Source organism: Oryctolagus cuniculus, chromosome 18 (genome assembly GCF_051225735.1).
Source record: "Oryctolagus cuniculus isolate XC-2025 breed Fujian yellow rabbit chromosome 18, ASM5122573v1, whole genome shotgun sequence".
In the NCBI taxonomy this organism is placed as follows: Eukaryota; Metazoa; Chordata; class Mammalia; order Lagomorpha; family Leporidae; genus Oryctolagus; species Oryctolagus cuniculus.
In genome coordinates this window covers 16,926,422-16,948,549 of record NC_142884.1, presented here as the reverse complement: position 1 = coordinate 16,948,549, position 22,128 = coordinate 16,926,422, and the positions used below count along the sequence as shown (strand labels likewise).

At 57.1% G+C, this 22,128-nt stretch overlaps 2 protein-coding genes across 3 annotated transcripts; one reads left to right on the top strand and one right to left on the bottom strand.

Annotated features, from left to right (window-relative positions):
• Positions 1 to 239: 239 nt before the first annotated feature.
• On the top strand, positions 240 to 2,785 carry NCCRP1 (NCCRP1, F-box associated domain containing). 2 transcript variants are annotated; one of them, XM_002711454.6, is made up of 6 exons: positions 240 to 608; positions 1,049 to 1,111; positions 1,192 to 1,243; positions 1,633 to 1,728; positions 2,138 to 2,276; positions 2,383 to 2,785. In XM_002711454.6, the coding sequence occupies exons 1-6, from the start codon at positions 302 to 304 to the stop codon at positions 2,521 to 2,523; spliced, it is 798 nt and encodes a 265-aa protein (XP_002711500.2). In that variant the 5' UTR covers positions 240 to 301; the 3' UTR covers positions 2,524 to 2,785. The 2 variants fall into 2 exon arrangements, with proteins under 2 accessions (XP_002711500.2, XP_051702632.2); XM_051846672.3 differs by having other exon boundaries at positions 2,387 to 2,622.
• Positions 2,786 to 3,428: 643 nt separating this feature from the next.
• SYCN (syncollin) lies at positions 3,429 to 4,335 on the bottom strand. Its single transcript, XM_008257146.5, has 2 exons — positions 3,932 to 4,335; positions 3,429 to 3,582 (listed from the first exon to the last, which is right to left on the bottom strand). The coding sequence occupies exons 1-2, from the start codon at positions 4,324 to 4,326 to the stop codon at positions 3,573 to 3,575; spliced, it is 405 nt and encodes a 134-aa protein (XP_008255368.1). The 5' UTR covers positions 4,327 to 4,335; the 3' UTR covers positions 3,429 to 3,572.
• Between the last annotated feature and the right edge of the window lie 17,793 nt (positions 4,336 to 22,128).

The following is a 22,128-nucleotide window of genomic DNA, read 5'->3' as shown; positions in this document are numbered from 1 at the left end:
CGATCTGAGGGAGGAGGTGCATGGTGGGGTGGGGAGGGGCCGGGGGCTGCTCTCCCCAGTCTAAGGGAGGAGTGGGTCCGAGGGAGGAGGAGGCCTGGCTCCCTGGTCTGTGGGAGCATGTCCGTGGTTGGGGGAGGGGGCTGGTCTCCCCAGTCTGAAGGAGGAGGGCCCTGAGGGCGCAGATCCTTCCCCCCACCCCCGGCACGCCCCGCTCTTAAAACCCGGCTGGGGCACCACGCCCCCTCCGCCCCCAGTTAACCCGGAGCCCGGCGGAACCGGGACAGTCGCTCCGGCCTCACGGATGGAGCAGGAGCGGGACGACGACGCTCTGGGCGGCGAGGCGGAGGCCGAGGGGCCCACGAGGTCCCCGGAGCTGCCGCCGCCGCAGCCCTCGCCGCCGCCGCCGCCGTCGCCGTCGCCCGCGGCCCCGGAGAGCCCCAGGCCCCCGCAGGCCGAGCCGCCGTCCGAGGCCAGCGCCCGGCAGCTGCTGCTGGAGGAGTGGGGGCCGCTGGGCGGGGGCCTGGAGCTGCCCCCGCGCCTCACCTGGAAGCTGCTGCTCGTGCGGCGGCCGCTCTACCGCAACCTGCTGCGCTCGCCCAACCCCGAGGGTGCGCCCGGGCCGTCTGCCTCTGCATCCGCCCGCGCCCCTCTGCCTCTGCTGTCGCTGGGGCTCTGTTTGGCCCGCTCTGCAACTCCCCTGTCCTGCTAGCTCTCTCCGCCCCTCGCTGGCTCTGGCGCTCTCTGCCCCCCGCCATCCTCCCGCCCCCCAGCACCTGCCATTTCTGCCTCGCACCATCGCCTGTCTCCGCCTCGTTCTCTGGGTGCCTCCCTGGGTCCCTCTGTCTGTCTCACCCCTTTCCTCCCACCCCTATCATTCGGCTCCCCCAGGACCTTGCAAGCCGCTCCCCCGGGGCCTGACTCACTGCCCCTGCCGGGCTGGTCTGGCGTGAGGCAGGTTCCTGTCCTTCCAGTGCGGCCCTGGGGGTGGGGAATGGCGAGGATGGGGATGTGGAAGGGGCCTGAGGCTGCGCTCCCCTGCACTTTCCAGGCATCAACATTTACCAGCCAGCGCCCCCTACTGGTCCTACCCAGCAACCCCTGCAGGCTCTGGGTAAGTGCTGGGGGCCGGGCTGGAGGTCAGGGCCGCCTGGGGCCGGGGAGACCCTAACTGTTCTTGCTGCCACCTGCCAGGCAATTTCCGCGGATGGCACATTCACATGGAGCAGCTTCAGGAGGGCCTCAGGTGAGTTGCTGGGGCCCTGTGGCCTTCTTCACTCTGGGGCCCAGAGAGACTGACTTGGGCCCCTTGGGGGCTCCATGGCCTAGCCAGTCACAGAGGAGCGCCGGCTCCGGCTCCTGCGAGGCCTGGCGCGCAGAGATGGCTGTCCCTGCGGTGGGAGGGGTCACCCCAGGCCACTAGGCATCCTCCGGGAAGCCTCACATGGTTTGAAGCACCTGCGCCCGCCCGGGGTTTAGGTTCTGCTTCTGCCACTTCACCTTGGGCTTATCCCAATCCTGAACGTCAGTTTTCTCATCTGAGCAGCACAGGGTTCGAAGGGTGTTGCCCTGGGTGGGGCCAGGGCCGGGAGGCAGGGCCAGGGGAGCGCTGTGACCAGGGCCGCTTGCCCGCAGCTGGACGGTGAAGCGGCAGTGTGTGGACCTCCTGGCCGAGGGCCTGTGGGAGGAGCTGCTGGATGATGAGCAGCCCGACATCACCGTCATGGACTGGTGCGTGCTCCGTGGTGACGCAGGGCCCGCCCCAGACCCTTTCCGTTTGGAAGTGGCCCAGCCTCTTCCATCTCTGGGCCGTGCCGAGGCTGCTCCTTCCTCCTTGGGTGCCTGTCCCCCTCTCTTCCTCCTTATCTTTGGTGGGGGGGGTGTCCCGTCCACATGACTCCACCAGGAAGCCTTCCCTGACCACCCCTGCCCCCAGCTGGGTTGGATGCGTTGGCCGCAGGGCCGTGGGTGGCACCCCCCAGCCCTGACCACGCCTGACTGTCACCCCACTGGACTCTGAATCCCTTGCAGTCACTGCCCTGTGATGCCAAGTGCATGCAGTGAGTGTGTGTGGCACGGGGAACGGAGCCAGTGGCCGTGGCACTGTGGCAGCCGCTGACGGCCTCAATCCCACCCCCAGGTACGAGGACAGCCGCCTGGACGCTTGCGTGTACGAGCTGCACGTGTGGCTGCTGGCCGCTGACCGCCGCACAGTCATCGCGCAGCACCACGTGGCCCCCCGGACCAACGGGAGAGGCCCCCCGGGCCGCTGGGTCCAGGTGAGACTTGCTGTCTCCATGCCCCTGCCCCAGGGGGAGGGAGTGGAGCAGGGCTCGTGGGAGGGGGGCCTGGCAGCATGCCTTCCTGACCCAGCTGCTGGCCCAGGTAGCCCACGTGTTCCGCCAGTACGGATCCGGCGTGCGCTTTGTCCACTTCCTACACAAGACCAAGAACCGCCAGGAGCCAGGGGGAGTGCGGCGGACCCGGGTGACCGACTCCTCCGTGTCCGTACAGCTCCGCGAGTGAAGGCCCTGACCCCCATCAGCGCCCCGGCACCCCCAAGGTCCCCTTCCTGAGCCCTCAGCCCCACCGTGATCACACACACCCCCTCCCAGGCCGGCCCCCACTCCAGCCTGGTCCTGGGCTTCTCATGTGACATCCTCAATGTCCCGGAGCTCCAGGAGGTGGGGCCACTCCTGCAGGTTCTGCGCCAGGCGCCCAGTAGGTGCTGCAGAATCTGTGCTGAGTGGATCAATAAACACGGCTGCCCGTGGATGCTGAGCCCAAAGCTTCGCCCGGTTCTACCCCACTAGCGCATCCTCGAAACCTCGGACCCCTGGGCTGACCTTGACCTCTGATCTCTTCATACAACCCCCTCCCCTCAACTCTCAACATCTCCAAGAGCTCCCTCCCTCTCCACCATTTGCAGTTGTCACCCCCCCCCAACAAGAGCTGGCCCCACGCCTCTCCTCCCAGGACCCCCAGAGCCCCCAGACCAAGTATCCATCCAGAGCCTCATCCATGGTCACTGTGGGGACACAGACCGCAAGCTGAGCAGAAAGTACGCCAGCTAGAGCGTGCTCCACAGCTGTGCTGGGGAGGAGCGGTCACAGCCAGCCCAGGCTTCGGGTCTGGCCACGCCTCTACAGATGGGGGTCCTAGCAGGGCCCTGCTTCCCCTTGTGGGTGTGGGGGCTCCTGGGAGGCCAGGCCGTTAACCCAAAAGCATGGGAAGCATTTCAGTAGCGAGCCAGCAGCCAGCGGTGCCCCAGCAGGCGACTGTGGGTGTGGTCATGGTGCACAGCTGATCCTTGTCCCTGGCATCGTCCCCCTGGTAGGAGCCGCCCCAGGCCTGACCGCCCCACTCCCTCCCCTGTTCCAGTGGGTCCTGAGTGGACTCGGCCCCAGACACAAGCAGATGGCAGCCAGGGACATCTTCACAGGGGCTGTATTTCAGGGAAGGCAGAGTGGGGGCGGCAGGAAGTCCTTTGCCCCCGGGGCTGCAGCAGACACCGGGGACGGGCAGGGATGGGGCTCAGCGCTGCGTGTGGTCGCAGGTGGTGGTCTTTCAGGGCCTCAGGAGCACCTGCAACAATAGCATCGAGATGGAGATGCTCACCAAGACACCCAGGGTTTGGGAGGCGACTGGGAAGCCGGGGGTCCTGGCCTGGGAGGGTTCAGAGCTGGGGGCTCCTGGAAGGAGGGGTGGCTGGGGCTGGTTTGGGAGGGCCCCAGGGCTGTGAGTGGGCGGTGGGTCTGAGGGGCCCTGGGGCTGCCGCTTAGGGAAGGTGGTGTGGGGGTGCTTCCAGACAGGCTAGAGGGCTGGGGTGTGGTCAGCTTCTGCGAATCCCAGAGGTGTGGCTAAGCGAGGCAAGGGGCGTGGACCACGGGGTGGGCTGCCTCCTGGATGGGGGGCGGGGCGGGGGCGCACGCACTTGCAGTAGAGCGCGGAGATGGCGTTGTTCCAGTCCCCGAAGAGGCCGCGGCGGTACTCCTCGAGGCGCGGGTAGGCGCCGGCCGAGAACTTGCGCGTCTTGCCCTCCTTGCCTTTCTTGGACCACACGGTGAGCTCACAGCGCTGGCCCACGACCAGCGAGGACGCGGTGTTGGCCCAGTTGGAGGGCAGGTAGGGCAAGTCGGTGTTGGGCTCCAGCGACAGCTCGGCGCCCGCGCAGCAGTTGTCGTAGTAGGGGTCACTCTTGTCGTAGAGCTTGGCGCACGTGCGCGTGCCGTCCTCCTTCTTAAGGTCGGCGGGCGCAGGGCAGGCGCCTCGGGCGCCCGGGGCGGCCACCAGGGCCAGGGCCAGCAGCAGCAGCGGCGGCAGCGACATGGCGAGGCTGCGGGAGCGGGCTGCCACGCGCGCTTTTATGGGCCTGACCCGTGGGAAGGGAGAAGCTGCGAGATAAGGGCTCGGGAGGGGAGGGGCGCAGGGGCGGAGACCTCGCTCGCTCAGGCGGAAACTCAGCGCCCAGAAAGGCGCTCGGGTGTTTGTGTGACACGTCGCTGGCCTTTGCGCCGTGGGTAAGAGGCAACCAGGGCCGTTGGCATCCCTAGGGGAGTCCCTGCCCCACTTCCCATCCGGCTTAATACGGATGCGCACCTGGGAGGCAGCAGGTGGCAGTTCAAGAACCTGGGACCCTGCCACCCCCAGGGGAGACCCGGATGGAGTTCTTGGCCCCTGGCTTTGGCCTGGCAGAGACCTTGTTGTCTCGGGCATCTGGGGAGTTTGCCTTTCAAACAAATACACAAATCTTTAAGAATGAAAATCTTAGCAAGACACTGTACAAAAGGCTTGGAGGGATTTTTTGCCGCACTGTGCACAGCAAAGGGTTAATAGCTGTTTTATACAAAGAGTGCTCACCAGTGGACAAGAAGAAGTCAGTCCTGGTTATGCTGCCCACATGGGAAGACGGGCTCACGGGGGGGGGGGGGGGGGGAGGAGACCTCTGTCCCAGCCGTGTCCCAGGACCCTTCCTAACCAAGGCTGGAAATTGACTACAGGAAATAAGTGGTGGACCTGCCCAGCTGTGGAAAACCTTAAAGACTGTGATAAAGGGGCAGGTGTTGTGGCGTAACAGGTAAAGCCGCTGCCTGCAGGGCCAGCATCCCATATGGACACCGGCTCATGTCCTGGCTGTTCCACTTCTGGTCCAGCTCTCTGCTCTGGCCTGGGAGGGCAGTGGAGGATGGCCCAAGTCCTTGGGACCCCTGCACCCGCATGGGAGACTAGGAGAAGCTCCTGGCTCCTGGCTTTAGATCGGCGCAGCTCTGGCCATTGCAGCCATTTGGGGAGTGAACCAGTGGATGGAAGACCTCTCTCTCTGTATAACTGTGACTTTCAAGTAAAATAAATAAATATTGTGATAAAGCAAAGAAAGTCCAAAACTCACCAAAGATAACGTAGACTCAGCGTGCACAATGCGCCATGAGCTGGGACCAGTCAGCAAGCTCCAGTGCCATGAGCTCAAGGCAGCATTACAGTGGCACAGGCAACGGGGGCAGCTGGGGCCCCGGGGCTGGACAGGGGCGGGCACGTGTAGGAGCCGGGCCATGGCCCTTCCCAGGCTCCTGCCCTGCCTCCTGCCAGACAAAACTGGGACCAAGCATATGAATGTGCCCATGAGACAATCAAGGGTTCTGTGGCTCTGTGAGTGCAAGCCTGTGCCTCTGTCTTCCAGTCTGTGAAATGGGTGGTACTTCTCCCTCCACTGCAAGAGTGCCTGGGTCCAAATCCCAGCTCCTCCATAACTGCACACATGACTGCATTCCAGGGCTTCCTGGGGACAGCACTAATGTCCACTGCAGAGGGCTGGCATAAGGGGCAGGTGCTTGGTCCAGCCATTAAGACACCCGAGTCCCACAACACGGGTGCCTGGTTCGAGTGCCAACTCCGGCTCCCGAGCCCGGCTTCCTGCCGGTGCAGACTCTGGGAGGTAGTGGGGCTGCCTCAGATGCTTGGGTCCCTGCTACGCACATGGGAGACCTGGATTAGATTGAGCTTTGGGCTTTGCACCTGCCCAGTCTTGGCCATCGCAGGCATTTGGAAAGTGAACCAGTGGATGGAGCACCTCTCTCTCTCTCTCCTCTTTCTGCCTTTTGAATGAATGCTGACATAAGCGGTAAGTGTGTAAATCCAAGTCACGTGGGACCTAGCTCTTGCCATCATTCTTATTATGAAACTCCTACTGTGCTGCCAGGCACATAGTAAGGCCTCAGTAACCATAGAAACACAACACCAACAAGGGATGGCTTCCATCCACAGTCATGCAGCTGCGCCTGCTCCCCACGGCCCCCCCCAGCTGCTGTGTCTCTCACCTTGGGCAGGGCAGTGCCTCGGGTAAGAGCTAGAGGCTAGAAACTTGCAGGTGCACCTACTTGCTGATTGACCTCAGGCAAGTGAACACACCTCTCTGAGCCTTCTCCTAGATGGCGTAGCATACTGGAAAGCAAGATCATGATAAAAAATAATTCAGAGCTAACGCAATCCATGTCACTGCCATTTATTGGCATAATACACTCGGTATCTAACATTGCACATGAACCATAGCATCTATGTGATGATACGAGGCTCATGGCAGGTGCTCAGTGAACAGGCACTGGCCGGCCCTGCTGTTCTCAGAAGGACCCTGGGACTGGCCCTTCCCGGGGCAGACCTGGATCCTTCTCTTTCCTTTCCTCCCATGACCCCACAGAATCTAATCTCCAGCTGCTAACTTCCCAGAGGGCCTCCTTGGCTCCAGGGTCACAGGGCCCCACCCTCGGGCTCAGCACGGGCTCCTGGTTTAGAGCCGAGGCAGGAGAGTGCAGCAGCCACCTAGAGCCCCCTCCCCGCCCCAGCAAGGAGTCAGGGGTGTCAGGCAAGGGCAGGGAAACACCCAGAAGGGAGGCAGAGCCAGGCTCAGGAGCACAACCCACTGCACACAGCACGCACAGAACCGTGCAGACCCAGGGCGTGGGCACTGCGCCTGCAGGCGAGCGACGCACGCATGGGCAGGGGTAGGGGCGCTCCCTTCACGTGTGTTGCAAGAGGCAGACACAGATGCCCCCATCGGCATGCGTGTGCCCCCACAGCCATGCCCCCATCCTCCCCGACGCGGGGACTCACGGGAGCACTCGCACGCAGCATCCTCACTCAGAGACGACTTCCTCGCTGCTTATCAACACACTCGGGACAAACAGCAGAAAAACAAACATGTTCCTATTACATAACTTTTTTTTTTCCTTTGGGAGAAAGAATGTTCTGTCCTTGAAGGATCCACGAGCCCTTGAGAAAGTCAGATAGCAAATCAATAACCCGAACGCAAGGTGCAGATGCCTGTTTGGCAAAGGATTGTGGGAGCGCGGTGGGGCGAGAGACACGGTGGCGTGTTTTCAGTGTGATTCGTGTCATGAGAACTCTGCTGAGGTCTCCTAACCTTGGTCGACATTTCTCAGCGGACCACAAAATGGGGAGATGGCTACCCGCGAGAAGCTGTCATTGAGAGCAAAAAAAAAAAAAAAAAAAAAAAAAGCAAAAAGAAAGCGCTGGTTTGCGTCTATGAACAGCATGACAGGGGTACATATGACATATTGCCTAAGTGCAGGACTCAGCTTCTCACCTAAGGGCTCATCGCCGCTGCCATTGAATCCAGTTGTTTCTAGGCACTCAAGAGGCAGCGGCGCCCCCAAGCGGCCAGTGTGTGCTCTGCACGCTGTGGTTTCCAGCCTGCTCCCGGGACCAGCACTGTCGGTATTCAAGCCCTCAGCCCCCACCCCAGCCCTACTGAAGCAGAAATTCCAGCAGCGAGGCGACGGGCGGAGTCTTACCAGCCTGCCTGGCGATTCTGCTGCAGGTTCGAAGTTTGATAATGACTCAGGGCTTTGTATGTCACGGTGTATCACATCTAGAATGCCTGTGTTGATACCTCAATTTGCTCAGCTCTTTTCAAAGTATGTTGTGTGTCATTTTTCTGCTTGCACAAGCATTCTGTTAGCACTCAGGGGAAGGAGTTATTTTTTATTTTTAAGATGTATTTGAGGCATCATCCTGACTTAGCTATTGAGAAAAGAGAAAAAACTGAGTGTTACAAAAGTTTGAAATTTTAAAAAAGTATTAATATTTATATCCCTTGAAATTGTGATTTACTTTTTATGGGAATAATACAGTGAAACGCTTACATTTCTTTAAAAAAAAAAAGAGAGAGATTTATTTATTTATTTATTTGAAAGACTTACACAGAGAGAAGAGAAGCAGAGAGAGAGAGGTCTTCCATCCAGTGGTTCACTCCCCAATTGACCGCAACAGCTGAAGCTGCATGGCAAGAGTTGCACTGATCCAAAGCCAGGAGCCAGGAGCTTCTTCTGGGTCTCCCATGAGGGTGCAGGGCCCGAGGACTTGGGTCATCCTCCACTGCCTTCCCAGGTCACAGCAGAAGCTGCATCGGAAGTGGAGCAGCCGGGTCTCGAACTGGCGCCCATATGGGATGCTGGCGCTTCAGGCCAGGGCATTAACTCACTGTACCACAGCGCCAGCCCCTTACATTTCTTTTTAAAGACATGTGTTTCAAGATAAGCTCTGGGGCAAACATGCACACAGTCAGATATGTTATTCTGTCACTGTGGAATGCCTGTACGCTTTGTTGGTATGTCTTCCATGGAGATGTCATTGACTATGGTACTCAACCTGTGAATATTTTAAATGTTGAAATAAAAATAAGAAATATGAAAAAAAATATTTGAGGGGCCGTTGCTGTGGCATAGCGGGTAAAGCCACCGCCTGCAGTGCCAGCATCCTATATGGATGCTTGTTCAAGTCCTAGCTGCTCCACTTCTGATCCAGCTCTCTGCTGTGGCCTGGGAAAGCAGTAGAAGATGGCCCAAGTCCTTGGGCCCCTGCACCCATGTGGGAGACCCAGAGGAAGCTCCTGGCTCCTGGCTTCAGATCAGTGCAACTCTTGCTGTTGCAGCCATCTGGGGAGTGAACCAGCAGATGGAAGACCTCTCTCTGTCTCCCTCTGCCTCTGCCTCTCTGTAACTCTGCCTTTCAAATAAATAAATAAAGCTTAAAAAATGTACTTGAAAAGCAGTTAGAGAGAGAAGGAGAGAGACTGAGAGAGATCTTCCCTCCAATGGTTCACTCCCTGAATGGCCACAATGGCCCAGGCTGGGCCAGGTCAAAGCCAGGAGCTTCTTCCAGGTCTCACACATGGGTGCAGGGGCCCAAACACTTGAGCCATCTTCTACTGCTTTCCCAGGCCATAGCAGAGAGCTGAATCGGAAGTGGAGCGGCCAAGACTTGAACCGGCACCCGTGTGGGATGCTTGCATTGTTGGCAGTGGCTTAACTCGCAGGAAAATCTTGAAGACAGCTCTCAGCCTAGCAGGGAAGGCACTGGGTCCCAAATCAGAGCGCACACACAGCTCAGACTCCAGACTCCAGCTTCCTGCTAATGCGGACCTGGGAAGCAGCAGTGGTGGCTGAAGTCCTTGGGCTCCTGCCCACTGTGGGGGAGATCCAGACTGAGCTCCTGGCTCCTGGCTCCAGCCCCAGCTACGGTGGGCATTGGGATGGGGTGGGGGACGTAGAAGGGAGAACTGGTGCTCTTCTGCTTCTCACATAAGTAATTAAAACTTTTCCCTTTTTAAAGAAAAGTTACTCTCTAGGGGTCTGAGGTGCTGCCTCATGAGACCATGCCGGGGAAGAAATGGAGTCTCCGCCAACATGCGCTCAGCGCTCAGCTGATCCCAGGACGTGGCTGAACACCCCCTTCTCACACACCTGACTCACCTGCCGCAGGTGAAGAGCCTCATCTCCATTTCCTTGGGCCCCACAGCCCCCTTGGGGTTTAGGCCAGGACCCTTCAACCTTTCAGGGGTCGCAAGCCATCTGGCAAGTGGGCAGGATGGGGTCATCAAGCTGCAGATTCAAATTCAGCAGGTCTGGGCTTGGGCGAGGCTCTGTGTCCCCAGGGGAGGCCGTGCAGGAGAGAGGCACTCTGCTGGCCAACAATGCTGCTTAGACAGATAAAGCAAGAATTCAGGGGCTGGTGCTGTGGCCCCGTAGGTTAAACCTCTGCTGTGGCACCAGCATCCCACATGGGCACCGGTTCCTGTCCTGGCCTGCTGCTCCACTTACGATCCAGCTCTCTGCTCTGGCCTGGGAAAGCAGTAGAAGATGGCCCAAGTCCTTGGGCCCCTGCACCCACATGGGAGACCTGGAAGAAGCTCCTGGCTTCAGATTGGCCCAGCTCTGGCCATTGTGGACTTTTGGGGAGTGAACCAATGGATGGAAGCTCTCTCTCTGTCTGTCTCTCTCTGCCTCTCTCTGTAACTCTGCCTCTCAAATAAATAAATCTTTAAAAATTTCAGCCTAAATTTGGAACGTGCCACCTGGAAGGGGTGGTAGGGACACCAGGATGTGGTCCATACTGGAAGAGAGAATCTGGTGAACTTCAGGACGGAGTCTGGGGGATGCCGACTCTGAAACTCCCAGGCAGTGGCACAGCTTTGGCCTGAGAGTTGCTGTGGGTGGGCGGGGGACCTGAGCCGGCTCTGCTTGTCCTTGACAGTGAAATGTTTGGGCTGAGGTGTGTGAGGGAGTCCTGGCTAACATCACAGCCCTTTACTCTGCCAGCAGGGATTTCCAAAGCTCTTACTATGTGGCAGGCAGTAGTATCCTGGGTGCCAGGGGCACGGCTAAACACAACAGACAGAATTCTACATTCTGGCAGAGAACAACAAGCAACAAATGTGATCAATAAGCAGATACACGTCATGGTAGTGCTATGTGCTGGAGCAAACAAAATGTAGCAGGATAGGGCTATTGGAGTGGGGGTGGGGAGGTTACTGTTTCTCGTGGCATGTTACTTTAGATTGGAGGGGTTCTTCCTCAGTGGTATTCCTCCCCTTTTTCTGAACATTGCCATGAGGATGTAACGTCTGGATCAGTGGCAGCCTAACTTGAGGATGAGGCTGAAAGGTGGAAGAATCTAGGTTACTGACAACATTGCAGGGGTTTCCTGAATTAACCACTCACCCTCAGACTTCTTGTTCTGTAGGATGGTTCTGTCTGTCCTACAACCACATGTGATATGACAGTGTCTTGTCAAAATAAAAACCCACAAGCGCTGAAGAAGTTCAGTGGGCATCCACCTAGATCTGCTGGCCGGAAGGCGCCACCTGGCTCTCGCAGGCAGCAATGGTCAGCACCATGGAGAGCGGCCGGGCCGGTGCCAGCCCTGAATCAGTTCCTCTAAGAGGGTTTCCAGTCCTCCCTGGCTGGTTGCTCAGCTGATGGCCACAGAGGCTATCAGAGGCCACAGTTGCTATCAGCTCCTAGTTGGTCCAGCTCGGATGTGAACTTGAGATGGTTTCTGTGCACAGGAAGGAAGCTCGTTTGTCCTTGAAGTCAGAATCGGAGACAGGAATGTAGGATGCGTGGGCTGCTCTACCTCTCAAGCTCTTCCTTCCCAGCATAGGAAACCCATTTCTTGGGAAAAAGGGACAAACGGCATCCCTGCTGACCCCAGGCTTGGCTATGTCCCTTGTGCTGACCAGAGGAATGGGCACGGAAATGCAGAGGAGTGCGGCCAGTGGGAGGAGAAGTTTCTGGAGCTGGTGCGTGGCCTCCATGCACTCTCTCTGTGCTCCCCCACCCAGGGCTGCACCTGCACCCTGCACCCCGTGTCTCAGTGCATAGCTGCCCGGGTCACATCAGCATCATCACCTGCTGCAAGCTGGAATCAGATGCAGAGCTGGGACCAAGTCCAGGAGCTCCCATACAGGATGTGGGCACCAGGGCAGCGTCTTCACAGCTGCACCAACATCTCCCCTTCTCCCCACTGTCTCGCTCTCTTTTTTTTTTTTTTTTTTGGACAGGCAGAGTGGACAGTGAGAGAGAGAGAGACAGAGACAGAGAGAAAGGTATTCCTTTGCCGTTGGTTCACCCTCCAATGGCCGCCGTGGCCAGCGCACTGCGGCCAGCGCACCATGCTGATCCGATAGCAGGAGCCAGGTGCTTCTCCTGGTCTCCCATGGGGTGCAGGGCCCAAGCACTTGGGCCATCCTCCACTGCACTCCCTGGCCACAGTAGAGAGCTGGCCTGGAAGAGGGGCAACTGGGACAGAATCCGGTGCCCCGACCGGGACTAGAACCCCGTGTGCCGGTGCTGCAAGGCGGAGGATTAGCCTAGTGAGCCGCGGCGCTGACTCCCATTGTCTCTTAATAGCTGTATATGAGTCCACAGTGTCCTCAAAACAAAAAGTTGGAGCTGGCACTGGGGCGCAGCAGGTTAAACTGCCTGCAATGCTGGCATCCCATAGGAGTGCCGGTTCCAGTCCCGGCTGCTCTGCTTCCAATCCAGCTCCCTGCTAATGGCCTGGGAAAGCAGCGGAAGATAGCCCAAGTGCTTGGGTACCTGCATCCACGTGGGAGACCCAGATGGAGCTTCAGGCTCCTGGCTTCCGCCTGGCCCAGCCGCTGCTGTTGCAGCTGTTTGGGGAGTGAACCCAAGCATGGAGGATCTCTCCCGCTCAGTTTTTGTCTCTCTGCAACTCTGCCTTTCAAATAAACCAGTAAAGTCTGGAGGTGAGGGGGTCCAGACACGGAGGTTTCCTGGTTGAATGACATCATCATAGACCCAAACGTGTCCCAGCCTTGCCCTGCAATTTCTGATCATCAGCCTGGTTCTCTGCATAAGCACAGGATGGCTGCCACAGCTCCAGGCATCATGTGAACAAAACCTGCAAAGGAGGAAAATGCTGTCCCTTTCTCTTTCTTCAGAGATGGTCTTTGGATCAGCTCTGTCCCAGAGCCAGCGTGTGCCATCATTCTGCTGCCCACGAGGGAGGTGTGGACAGACAAGGGAGGTGTGGACAGAATTCCAAACATTGCTCCAGGCCCTTCCTTATGCCTCTGAGTCTTTACATTAATTTTTTTTTATTTGAAGACAGAAACAGAGACAGAGCTCCTCCATCTGCTGGTTCACTCCCCAAATGTCCACAACAGCCAGGGCTGGGCTGGGCTGAATCCAGGAGCCTGGAACTTCATCAGTCTCCTGGGTGAGTGGCAGGGGCCCAAGCAAGTGAGCCAGCACCTGCTTCCTCCCCTTAGCAGCAAGCTGGAATGGGAATCGGAGTGGGCGCTCAGACCCATGCACTCTACAGGAGGTGGGCGCCCCAAGTGGCGGGCAAACCACTTCACCAATCCCCGCCTCTCTTCATTTCCTGATGTAAAATACTTGAGGCCTGCAAAACAATATTTTTATGATGATAAATGGAAGTTTATAAACCCATCACTCAATGAAAACCACAGACTCTGTGTCTCCCTGGCCCCATGCACCCCCGGGCCCCGGATAACCACTCCTGCCTTGCTGTTTAACCACTCCTGCCTTGCTGTTTAACCACGCACGAGTGGGCAACTTGACAGCTGTTGAACCTCACGAAATTCTCCTCTTATTTCCTGCAGCCGTCTATAACCTGGTGTTTGCACTCCACACTGTGCTCCTGCTGAGACAAGAATCTAAGCGTTCACGGGTCGGTAAAGCCCAGGATGACCGCAAGGGGGCGGGGCAGAGTCCGGCGGGGACACACCAGGGAGAGCGGGCAGCACTAGGGCCTGGGCTCCAGGTCCTGACGGCTTCTGAACCCCCACCCACCTCACCCCGTGAAGGGGGACCCCGGAACAAAGGCGGCCCACGAGCAGAGCCTCCCCTTGGGCACATGGGACCCTGTCTGCCGCACTCAGTACCTGTCTGTGGCTTCTCTGATCTTGGGACAAAAGCTGGGGCAGAGACCAACACTGTGGCGCGGTGGGCTGTCTCCACCTGCAGCACCGCCATCCCATATGGGCACCGGTTCGAGTCCTGGCTACTCCACTTCTGATCTAGCTCTCTGCTGTGGCCTGGAGAAGCAGTGGAAGATGGCCCAAGTCCTTGGGCCCCTGCACCCATGAAGAAGAAGGTACCGGCTCCTGGCTTTGGATCAGCACAGCTCCAGCTGTTGTGGCCATCTGGGGAGTGAACCAGTGGATGGAAGACTCTCTCTCTCTCTCTCCCTCTCTCTCTCTCTCTCTCTCTCTCTCCTCTCTCTGCCTCTCTTTCTCTCTGTCTGTAACTCAGACTTTCAAACAAATAAATAAATCTTTAAAAACAAAAAAACCCAGGAGTCTAAATAAAGACTGCGCTCAGCCCTCTGCTCTCTGCTGAGCCGCCCACCTGGCCTGCCCAGGTGCATTCTCTCCATCTCCCCCAGTCCGAGTGACAGGGCACTCTCTCCCTAGCCCGTCCATTCTGACGGATGCCACATCCCCGCTAAAACCTTATCACTTCGCTCTCTGTCTTGTGCCTAAATTCTTTCTTGTGTGAAGACAAGAACCCCACGGTTTCCATGGCCTTTTCTCCGGTGACATTTGGTGACCACAGAGGGACCCACGAAGAAGCCCTTGAGGGAATTTACGAAGGGGTCAGGAAGGGATTGAAAGAAAACTCCATCCAGGTCTTCCCTCGGGCAGGGTCAGATCTGTAGGAGCGACTCTTGGTCTCCCAGCGTCCCACAGCTCTCAGAGAACGTGGAGGTCCCGGCCATGGCTTACCCACGGCCAAAGCTCCACAGAGGTTGTAATGGGAAAGGCAGTTGTCTGAAAGCCTGGAGACTCCCTGCCCCCAGCTCATTTTGGCTTTCCACTGGCTGGACTGCGACCCGAGGACCTTGCCTCTCTCTTAGAAGGACACCTGGACACGCTGTCTACTGCTACGAGAGGCTAATATTGGCCCTCCAGGTAAAACTCGGATGACTAGAGGTAGCCGGCAATCACGAGTGATAGGAGGTCTTGAGCACTCAGTGAAACAGCCCGGCTGGCAACCCCACAATCAGTCCTGCCATCCAGGAGTGCCCGGCGGGCTGTCTTCCCTGCAGACGGGGCACCACGACCTTTCCCTGCTCTCTCCTCTGGTCAACACGGCCTGCTGCCCCCACGCAGGCACAGCCGGATACCTCTGACTCTCCAGGGCTGCTTTTCCCCTCTCTCTCCATTTCCAGTTCAGTTCCCCTCCTCACTCGGAGGGGGGAGAGGAAATGCCTCCCTCTACAGCTACAGCTAAGCAAGAGGGAAGCCTTATTGCATTAACCCTTCCCAACCCGATGGATGGGTTTTTCCACTGTGATGTACAGTTTGATCCCCAGACCTTATAAAAGAGATGACTGGCCTTTTCTGTAACAATGCCTGGCCACAGTATAGAGGACCAAGTAGCATAGCCAGAAAATGAGAGATTAAACTATGAAATATTACAGCTACATTGATTTTTCTGTGTACACGGTAAATGGGCAGAACTCCCCTTCTAAACAAATTGAGGGGGAGGTCCGGTGCCGGGGCTCAATAGACTAATCCTCCACCTTGTGGTGCTGGCACACCGGGTTCTAGTCCCTGTCGGGGCACTGGATTCTGTCCCGGTTGCCCCTCTTCCAGCCCAGCTCTCTGCTGTGGCCCAGGAGTGCAGTGGAGGATGGCCCAAGTGCTTGGGCCCTGCACCCCATGGGAGACCAGGAGAAGCACTTGGCTCCTGGCTTTGGATCAACACGGTGCGCCGGCTGCAGCACGCTGGCCACGGCGGCCATTGGAGGGTGAACCAACAGCAAAGGAAGACCTTTCTCTCTGTCTCTCTCTCTGCCTGTCCAAAAAAAAAAAAAAAAAAATTGAGGGGGAGATAGGAAGTTGCGCTGATGACCTCACCATATACAAACAGGTCGCCACATTTGATCTTACCTGAAAGGCCGTACTTACGGGGACGGTTTTAACTCACAGGGAAATGCTGTGTCAGAACTTGCCCATGACCATAGCTTTCTAGCTCACCCTGATGATAGTAAAAGAAATCTTCAAAAATCAGGGTTGGGTTGAGCACCCCATTGACTGACATCACAGAGGCTGCCTCCGTGGTCTACTTTACTGGAGACCAGGAGAACGAGGAGCAAGCTCGCAGCAGGAGCAAGGTAAGGACAGGCAACAGGCCAATCAATGGCTGCTTGGCACGGTGATCTGCCGTCAAGGAGACCCAGCAAGGCCAGTGCACCCCAAACAGCACCTGTTGCTGATATAAGGAGCCAGGGCACTGGGCAAGCAGCTGTCATGACAAAAACCACCTTATGTTGGCCACTGGACACGGAACTGCCCTGGGTGTCAAAGGACTCCCGGGTCAGAACCACAGGCCCTGTGGCCCCTTCAGCTCTGCCCAGCTTCCAACTCTGACCACTGCTACTGAGGGGATGGCCTAGGGTCAGCAAAACGTAAGTTGCCTATTTGTACTAGCCTGCTATTCTGCTCTCCTCCTGGTCCAGCCACATAATGCCAGTCAACAGAGTGCCTCCCTTAAGCATATGCACATCTCTCTTGCAATTCTAACCCCATGGATACCTCTAGGCCTCACACACCCAGCCAGGCCTTAAAACCTATCCAAATATTATCAAGCTTAAAAAGCCCTTCATGTCAGTTCCTAAAAACAGGGCTTAGAGCAACAGCTAACCTAGATAGTTCTACACCTATTTGAATAGGTCCTCACCAAGGATTTAAGGGGCCTATCTCTTGAGGGGGGTGTGCAATAATCCAAAATATAGATGGTCAAATGTAAATAATTGATTAGTCTCTTTCCTCTCCCAGCCTGAGACTCTGGTCTTGTACCTTAGCCTAACTTCCTAGCAAAACGTAGCTAGTAGGCATCCAGAGGGGGGAAAAAAGCATGGGATAGCCAGTCCACTAGAGAGTTAATTATTTAACCCTTATCCTCACCCCTGGGGGGCGGGGAACAGCCCCAGAGAGGATATTGGCCAGGCAGCAAATTCCTACTTCTGCAAACTTCAGGCAGTCCCGCCATTTCCCTCACAGATACAGTGAAACAGCACAGTTCCTAAATCAGGCTCTCAACAGGGAGCCAAGGCAGAGCCCCCTCCTTTGGGAAAAACAAACCAAGCACAGCTTTTATCCATTGAATGGCTGCTGTAACTAGGGCCTCTCACAAGGGGATTGCTAACTCAGTTCTTCAGACAGGCAGACCCTAGACCTGCTACCTAGACAGCTACCTGCTGTCCAAGACAATGCCCCAAACTAGGGTCAAACTGGACGAGTGCAACATCATGTTCATGCTTTCCAGGACAAGGCCAGACAGCTCCAGGGCCAGGTCAGACAAGGCTAAAATAGCTGGTCTAGCATCACATCTGGTCATGGAAATCCTGGTCGTTGCCTCTCCTTGGCGACAGAGCGTCCGCGTTCTTTCGGCTACTCTGCAGACTATTGTGCTTTGAGTTCTTGTTTGTTCTGTCGCTAGCAGAAGACAAGCCATCTGGCTCCGGGTGCTTCTAAGACTGGGCTTCCAGCCTACCTCATCCAACAAGGTGACCCACCCTCTGGACCAAGCAGGACATTGCTTCCCGAGGCCGCTCTCAAACACCATAGGACAGACAGCAAAAGCAGAATACCTATATCCATCTCTTCACCCATTTGTCAGCTTCCACAGTAGCTACAGAAAATGGACCTGTGGCCATTATCCCTATACGATTATGGGTATTTTTCTCTTGAGGAGGGAGGAAATGTTAGGCAGGAAGTCAGGAATCAGCCTGTGTGTGTAAGAAGGGTCCAAGGAAACTGGCCACAGCAGTCCAGCATCTGCATTCAAAGTCCTGCCCAGACCCTAATAACCCCTAACCTCCCAGGTGGTCCCGCCCTCCCCCCCCCCCACCAAGGAAAGCTCCCAGGAGAATTCTCTCTCCTCAGGACCAAAGGGGTTACCTGATAACATGGGGCAATAAAACCCTCACAGATGTCCCAAGGGCAGCCCCTCTACTCTGCCCCAAGCCAGCAAATCTGGGGAGGAATTTGCTAATTTTCACTACAAACCCTTCTGCCCGGACTCCCCATCCTTTGTCCTGGAGGAGAGGGGGAGGTGGGTAAACAGACTCCCTTAGAAACAAGTGAATTCTCTCCATTTCCCCCAATCCCAGTGACTGGACGGGTGCTCTCTGCCCCTTCCATTCTGACGGATGCCCTATCCCTGGTGAAACCATATCACTGCGCTCTCTGTCTCATGCCTGAATTCTTTCTTGCATGAAGACAAGAACCCCGTGGTTTCCATGGCCTTTTCTCCAGTGATGAAATGAGAGGGGCTGGGCCAGGCTGAAGCCAGGAGCCCAGAGCTCCAAGTACTGGGTGGGGCCATCCTCAGCTTCTGCCTTCCCAGGTACATCAGCAGGGAGCTGAACCGGTAGCAGAGCAGCTGGGACCTGAGCTGACACCCATATGGGATGCCAGGGCTGCAAGGAACACCCCCGTGTGTCCTTGACACAGCTTAGGTGTGGCATTTGTGGCTCATGGCACCTGCAGGCGTTGAACTTTCCGGGACAATGCCAAGATGTTTCGTATCAGATCCCACAGCACACCCTTTCTCTGTCTCACCTGAGACAGCTTGAGTGGGTTTCTTCTGCTGGCAACCAAGGCAACACCAGCCTTGCTGAGTCACCACAAATGCTCAGGCTCACAACTCTGCACCGTTCCTCCCCAGAGATCCCCCCCATGATGGGAGTCACCTGCTACGGCTTGCCCCAGTCCACTCCGAAACTCACAGGGAGCTTCAGTATATATCAGTGTTTGGAGTTGGGTCCTCTAAGGGCTGGCTCAGCCAGATGGGCACTGCTCTCAGGAGAGGGACGTCAACACAGCAGGAGTGCGTAGTGGTGGTGGTGGGGCCTCCCCACGGTGCCTCTTGCACTGTGTCCTCCCAGCCCACCTGCAGCTACCTCAGGTCCCAGGCTCCGGGGCAGGAGGTGGGAGTGGCACCTGGGGTCCTCCTGCTGAGCGGGGGCACAGGTCAGCCCAGGCAGGAGGATGTGGGAGCCTCCCCTGGGCTGCTCCTCCCCACTGCATTCCTGGCCTGTGAGCCTGTTTCAGCCAAATGTGGCTACTGCCCGGGCCCCCACGCTGTCCAGCTGGGTCTTGATGAGAGCTGGCCTCCTCCTCCTCCTCCCGACTCCGCCCTTCTTACCCCCTCTCTGCCCACTCTGGGACCCCAGGGACGACCCAGGACACCACCTCTCCCCATCACAGCTGCAGGTGCACAGGTGTCGTGGAGCAGGCCCCTGTCTGGGGGCATCATTCCCTCTCCGACACATCTGTGTGCCCACGGGGCCGGCATGCCTTGGTGTCAGCCCACCTGGAGGCAGACATCTCCTGTCACCTGTTTGCTCACAGCCGGCAGGAAATGGCACTGAGGCTCAGCCCCCGCTCTGGGTTGCAGGAGTTACGGGAGCAGCCACCGTGGCTTCTCCTTACAGCATCCACAGAGAACCACAGGAATCACCCCGTCACAGTCAAAAATATTTTGGTAGCTGCTCGGCAGTAAGAAGGGGACACCGTTGTTGTTAGGAAACTGGTGCAGTTGTAGCCAGGTGGCCACATGGCCCAGCTACCTGAGCCAGGCTCCACCCCCATCCTAATGGGATTGGCTGCTCCTGCTTCCCTGCCCGCCCTCAGGCAAAGTTTTAAAAGGGCCTGTTCCTACACACATGCTCTCTTGGCCCTTCTCTCCTGCTCTCTCAGTCCTTCTCTCCTGTGCTCTCTTGGCCTCTCTTGGCTTCTCTCCTCTCTCTTCTCCCTCCTCTGTCTCTCTCACAGTCTCTTTCTCTCTTTTTCCTTCACCGTCCCTTCACTCTGGTCTGTAGGGTGTTCCCCAGTAAACCCTTTCCCTTACCCCGGTGTCCGGTGTGCTTTGCGACGGCTAACATTAAGATATAACAGTTGTCCTGTGCTTTCTTGCATGCTGGAAGGGTCCGTGGCTGCGCATGGCTGCCTGGAGAATGGCTGAGAACAGGGGCCCTAGGGATTGTGCGGCAAACCCTGGAGGGACCAGGAGCCCCGGGGGGTGCCAGCGACACTGCCTTGCAGGCAGGATGTGGCGGAGCAGGACCCTCGGGTTGGAACCTATGGGCTTGGGGTGTGCGTGTGGCCTCAGCTCAGCCCTCGTACCAACTGCTCAGCCTGCTCCTCTGATGCCAGTGCCCTTAGCTGTAGGGGCAGAGCCGGGTCGGGGCTTCCCACTTCCTGGTACGGAGGTGCTTCACAAAGTTCAAGGATAATGGGATTACAACATGAGTTTGGGGGTGGACTTATGGCTTGGTGGGTAAGTTACCACCTGGGACACATGGATCCCAGATAGGAGTGCCGGGCTCAGGTCCCAGCTGCCTGCTTCTGATCCAGCCTCCTGCTAAAGTGCACCCTGGGAGGCAGCAGGCGAGGGTCCAGTGCTTGGGTCCAGGTCACTCATGCAGGAGACCCAGATTGCGTTCTGGGTTCCTGGTCTTGGCCTGGCTCGGTCCTGGCTGCTGTGGGCACTTGGGGAGAGAAAAACAGGTGGGAGATTTTTTGCTGTCTCTCTCTCTCCTCTGACTTTCAAATAAAATAAAAAATAAAGTAAATACAAAAACTTTTTAAAGATTTGTTTATTTATTTGAAAGTCACAGAGAGAGAGAAAGGGAGAGACTGAGAGAGAGATCTTCTGTCTTATGGTTCACTCCCTAAATGTCCACAACCACCAGGGCTGGGTCAGGCTGACGCCAGGAGCCAGGAGCTTCCTCCCAGCCTCTCGCAGGAGTGGCAGGAGCCCAGCTCTTGGGCCATCTTCCACTGCTTTCCCAGGCCATAGCAGGGAGCTGGGTTGAAAGTGGAGCAGCCGGGGCCGGCGCCGCGGCTCACTAGGCTAATCCTCCGCCTAGCGGCGCCGGCACACCGGGTTCTAGTCCCGGTTGGGGCGCCGGATTCTGTCCTGGTTGCCCCTCTTCCAGGCCAGCCCTCTGCTGTGGCCAGGGAGTGCAGTGGAGGATGGCCCGGGTGCTTGGGCTCTGCACTCCATGGGAGACCAGGAAAAGCACCTGGCTCCTGGCTCCTGCCATCGGATCAGCGCGGTGCGCCGGCCACAGCGCGCCGGCCGCGGCGGCCATTGGAGGGTGAACCAACAGCAAAGGAAGACCTTTCTCTCTGTCTCTCTCTCTCACTGTCCACTCTGCCTGTCAAAAAAAAAAAAAAAAAAAAAAAAAAAAAAAAAAAAAGAAAGTGGAGCAGCCGGGACTCAAACCCGTGTCCATATGGGATGCTGGTGCTGCAGGCTACAGCTTAACCTGCTGCACCGGTCCCATAATATTTTTTTTTTTAAAGAAATAAATGCAGGATCTCAGGCCCATCCCAGAATTCAGGACTCAGGACTTGCATTAACAAACAAACAAAATATGAATTTCAGGGCAGGTGTTGAGGCTGATGGGTAGGACTCTGTCTAAGATGCATGTGCTCCACACTGTACTCCCTGGGTTGGGCACTCACCCCGGATCTGTCTCCGGCGTCCGGCAAATGCAGAACTTCGGGAGCAGCAGTGATGGCTCAGAAAGGTGGCTCCTGCCGCCCACATGGAGGACGTGGCTCGAGATTCTGGTTCCTGGTTTCTTTTCCCACCAGTTCCGGCCATTGCAAGCAGTTGAGGAGTGAAGGAGTGGAAGGGAGAGCGCTCTCTGGCTATCTAGGTCTCTCTCTCTCTCCCTCTCTCTCTTTCTCTCTTTCTTCTTTCTCTTTATATTTTTTTAAATGTGAGTTTCTTTTAGTGCAAAGCTTTTTGATGTAAAAAATAAAACATACCATTTTCATAGCATGTAGAAAGTGTTTAATTAAACTCCAAAATAGCTTTTGCTCAAAGGAAACTCTTACTTGAAAGAGTTGATTTGTTTTGCGAACCTGGGATGTGGAGAAGCAGGAAGGGAGTGGTGGGCAGATGCCCAGGGCCCGAGCCCCCCGAGCCGGCACTGAAGCCCCTTCCCCAGCACAAGCTGGGGACCTCGCAGGAGGCGAATGTGTCTGCAGTTGCTGTGTGGCACCTGTGGCCGTGGTCACAATGGTCACAGACGAGGTGTCTCACACAGAGGCGATTTATTGGCTCCAGTTCTGGAGTTCAGAGTCCACTCAGCACCTGCAGGCTGGGATCCAGGTATCCCCAGGGCCACCTCCTCTAGGGGCCCCCGGGAGCTTCCCTCCTCCCCCTGCAGACTCCAGAGGCTGCCCTCAGCCCCTCATATGCCTGTGCTCCCCACTCCGTCCTCACCTCCCTGCTCCGTGTGTCAGTGTCCCCCCCCCCCCGC

What these genes read in the sequence shown, in the direction of transcription:
- NCCRP1 (XM_002711454.6), top strand. Translation starts at nt 302, where the DNA reads ATGGAGCAGGAGCGGGACGACGACGCTCTGGGCGGCGAGGCGGAGGCC. An exon ending in GCGCTCGCCCAACCCCGAGG is followed by an intron (nt 609 to 1,048) that starts GTGCGCCCGGGC and finishes TGCACTTTCCAG; the next exon opens with GCATCAACATTTACCAGCCA. An exon ending in GCAACCCCTGCAGGCTCTGG is followed by an intron (nt 1,112 to 1,191) that starts GTAAGTGCTGGG and finishes GCCACCTGCCAG; the next exon opens with GCAATTTCCGCGGATGGCAC.
- SYCN (XM_008257146.5), bottom strand. Translation starts at nt 4,326, where the DNA reads ATGTCGCTGCCGCCGCTGCTGCTGCTGGCCCTGGCCCTGGTGGCCGCC.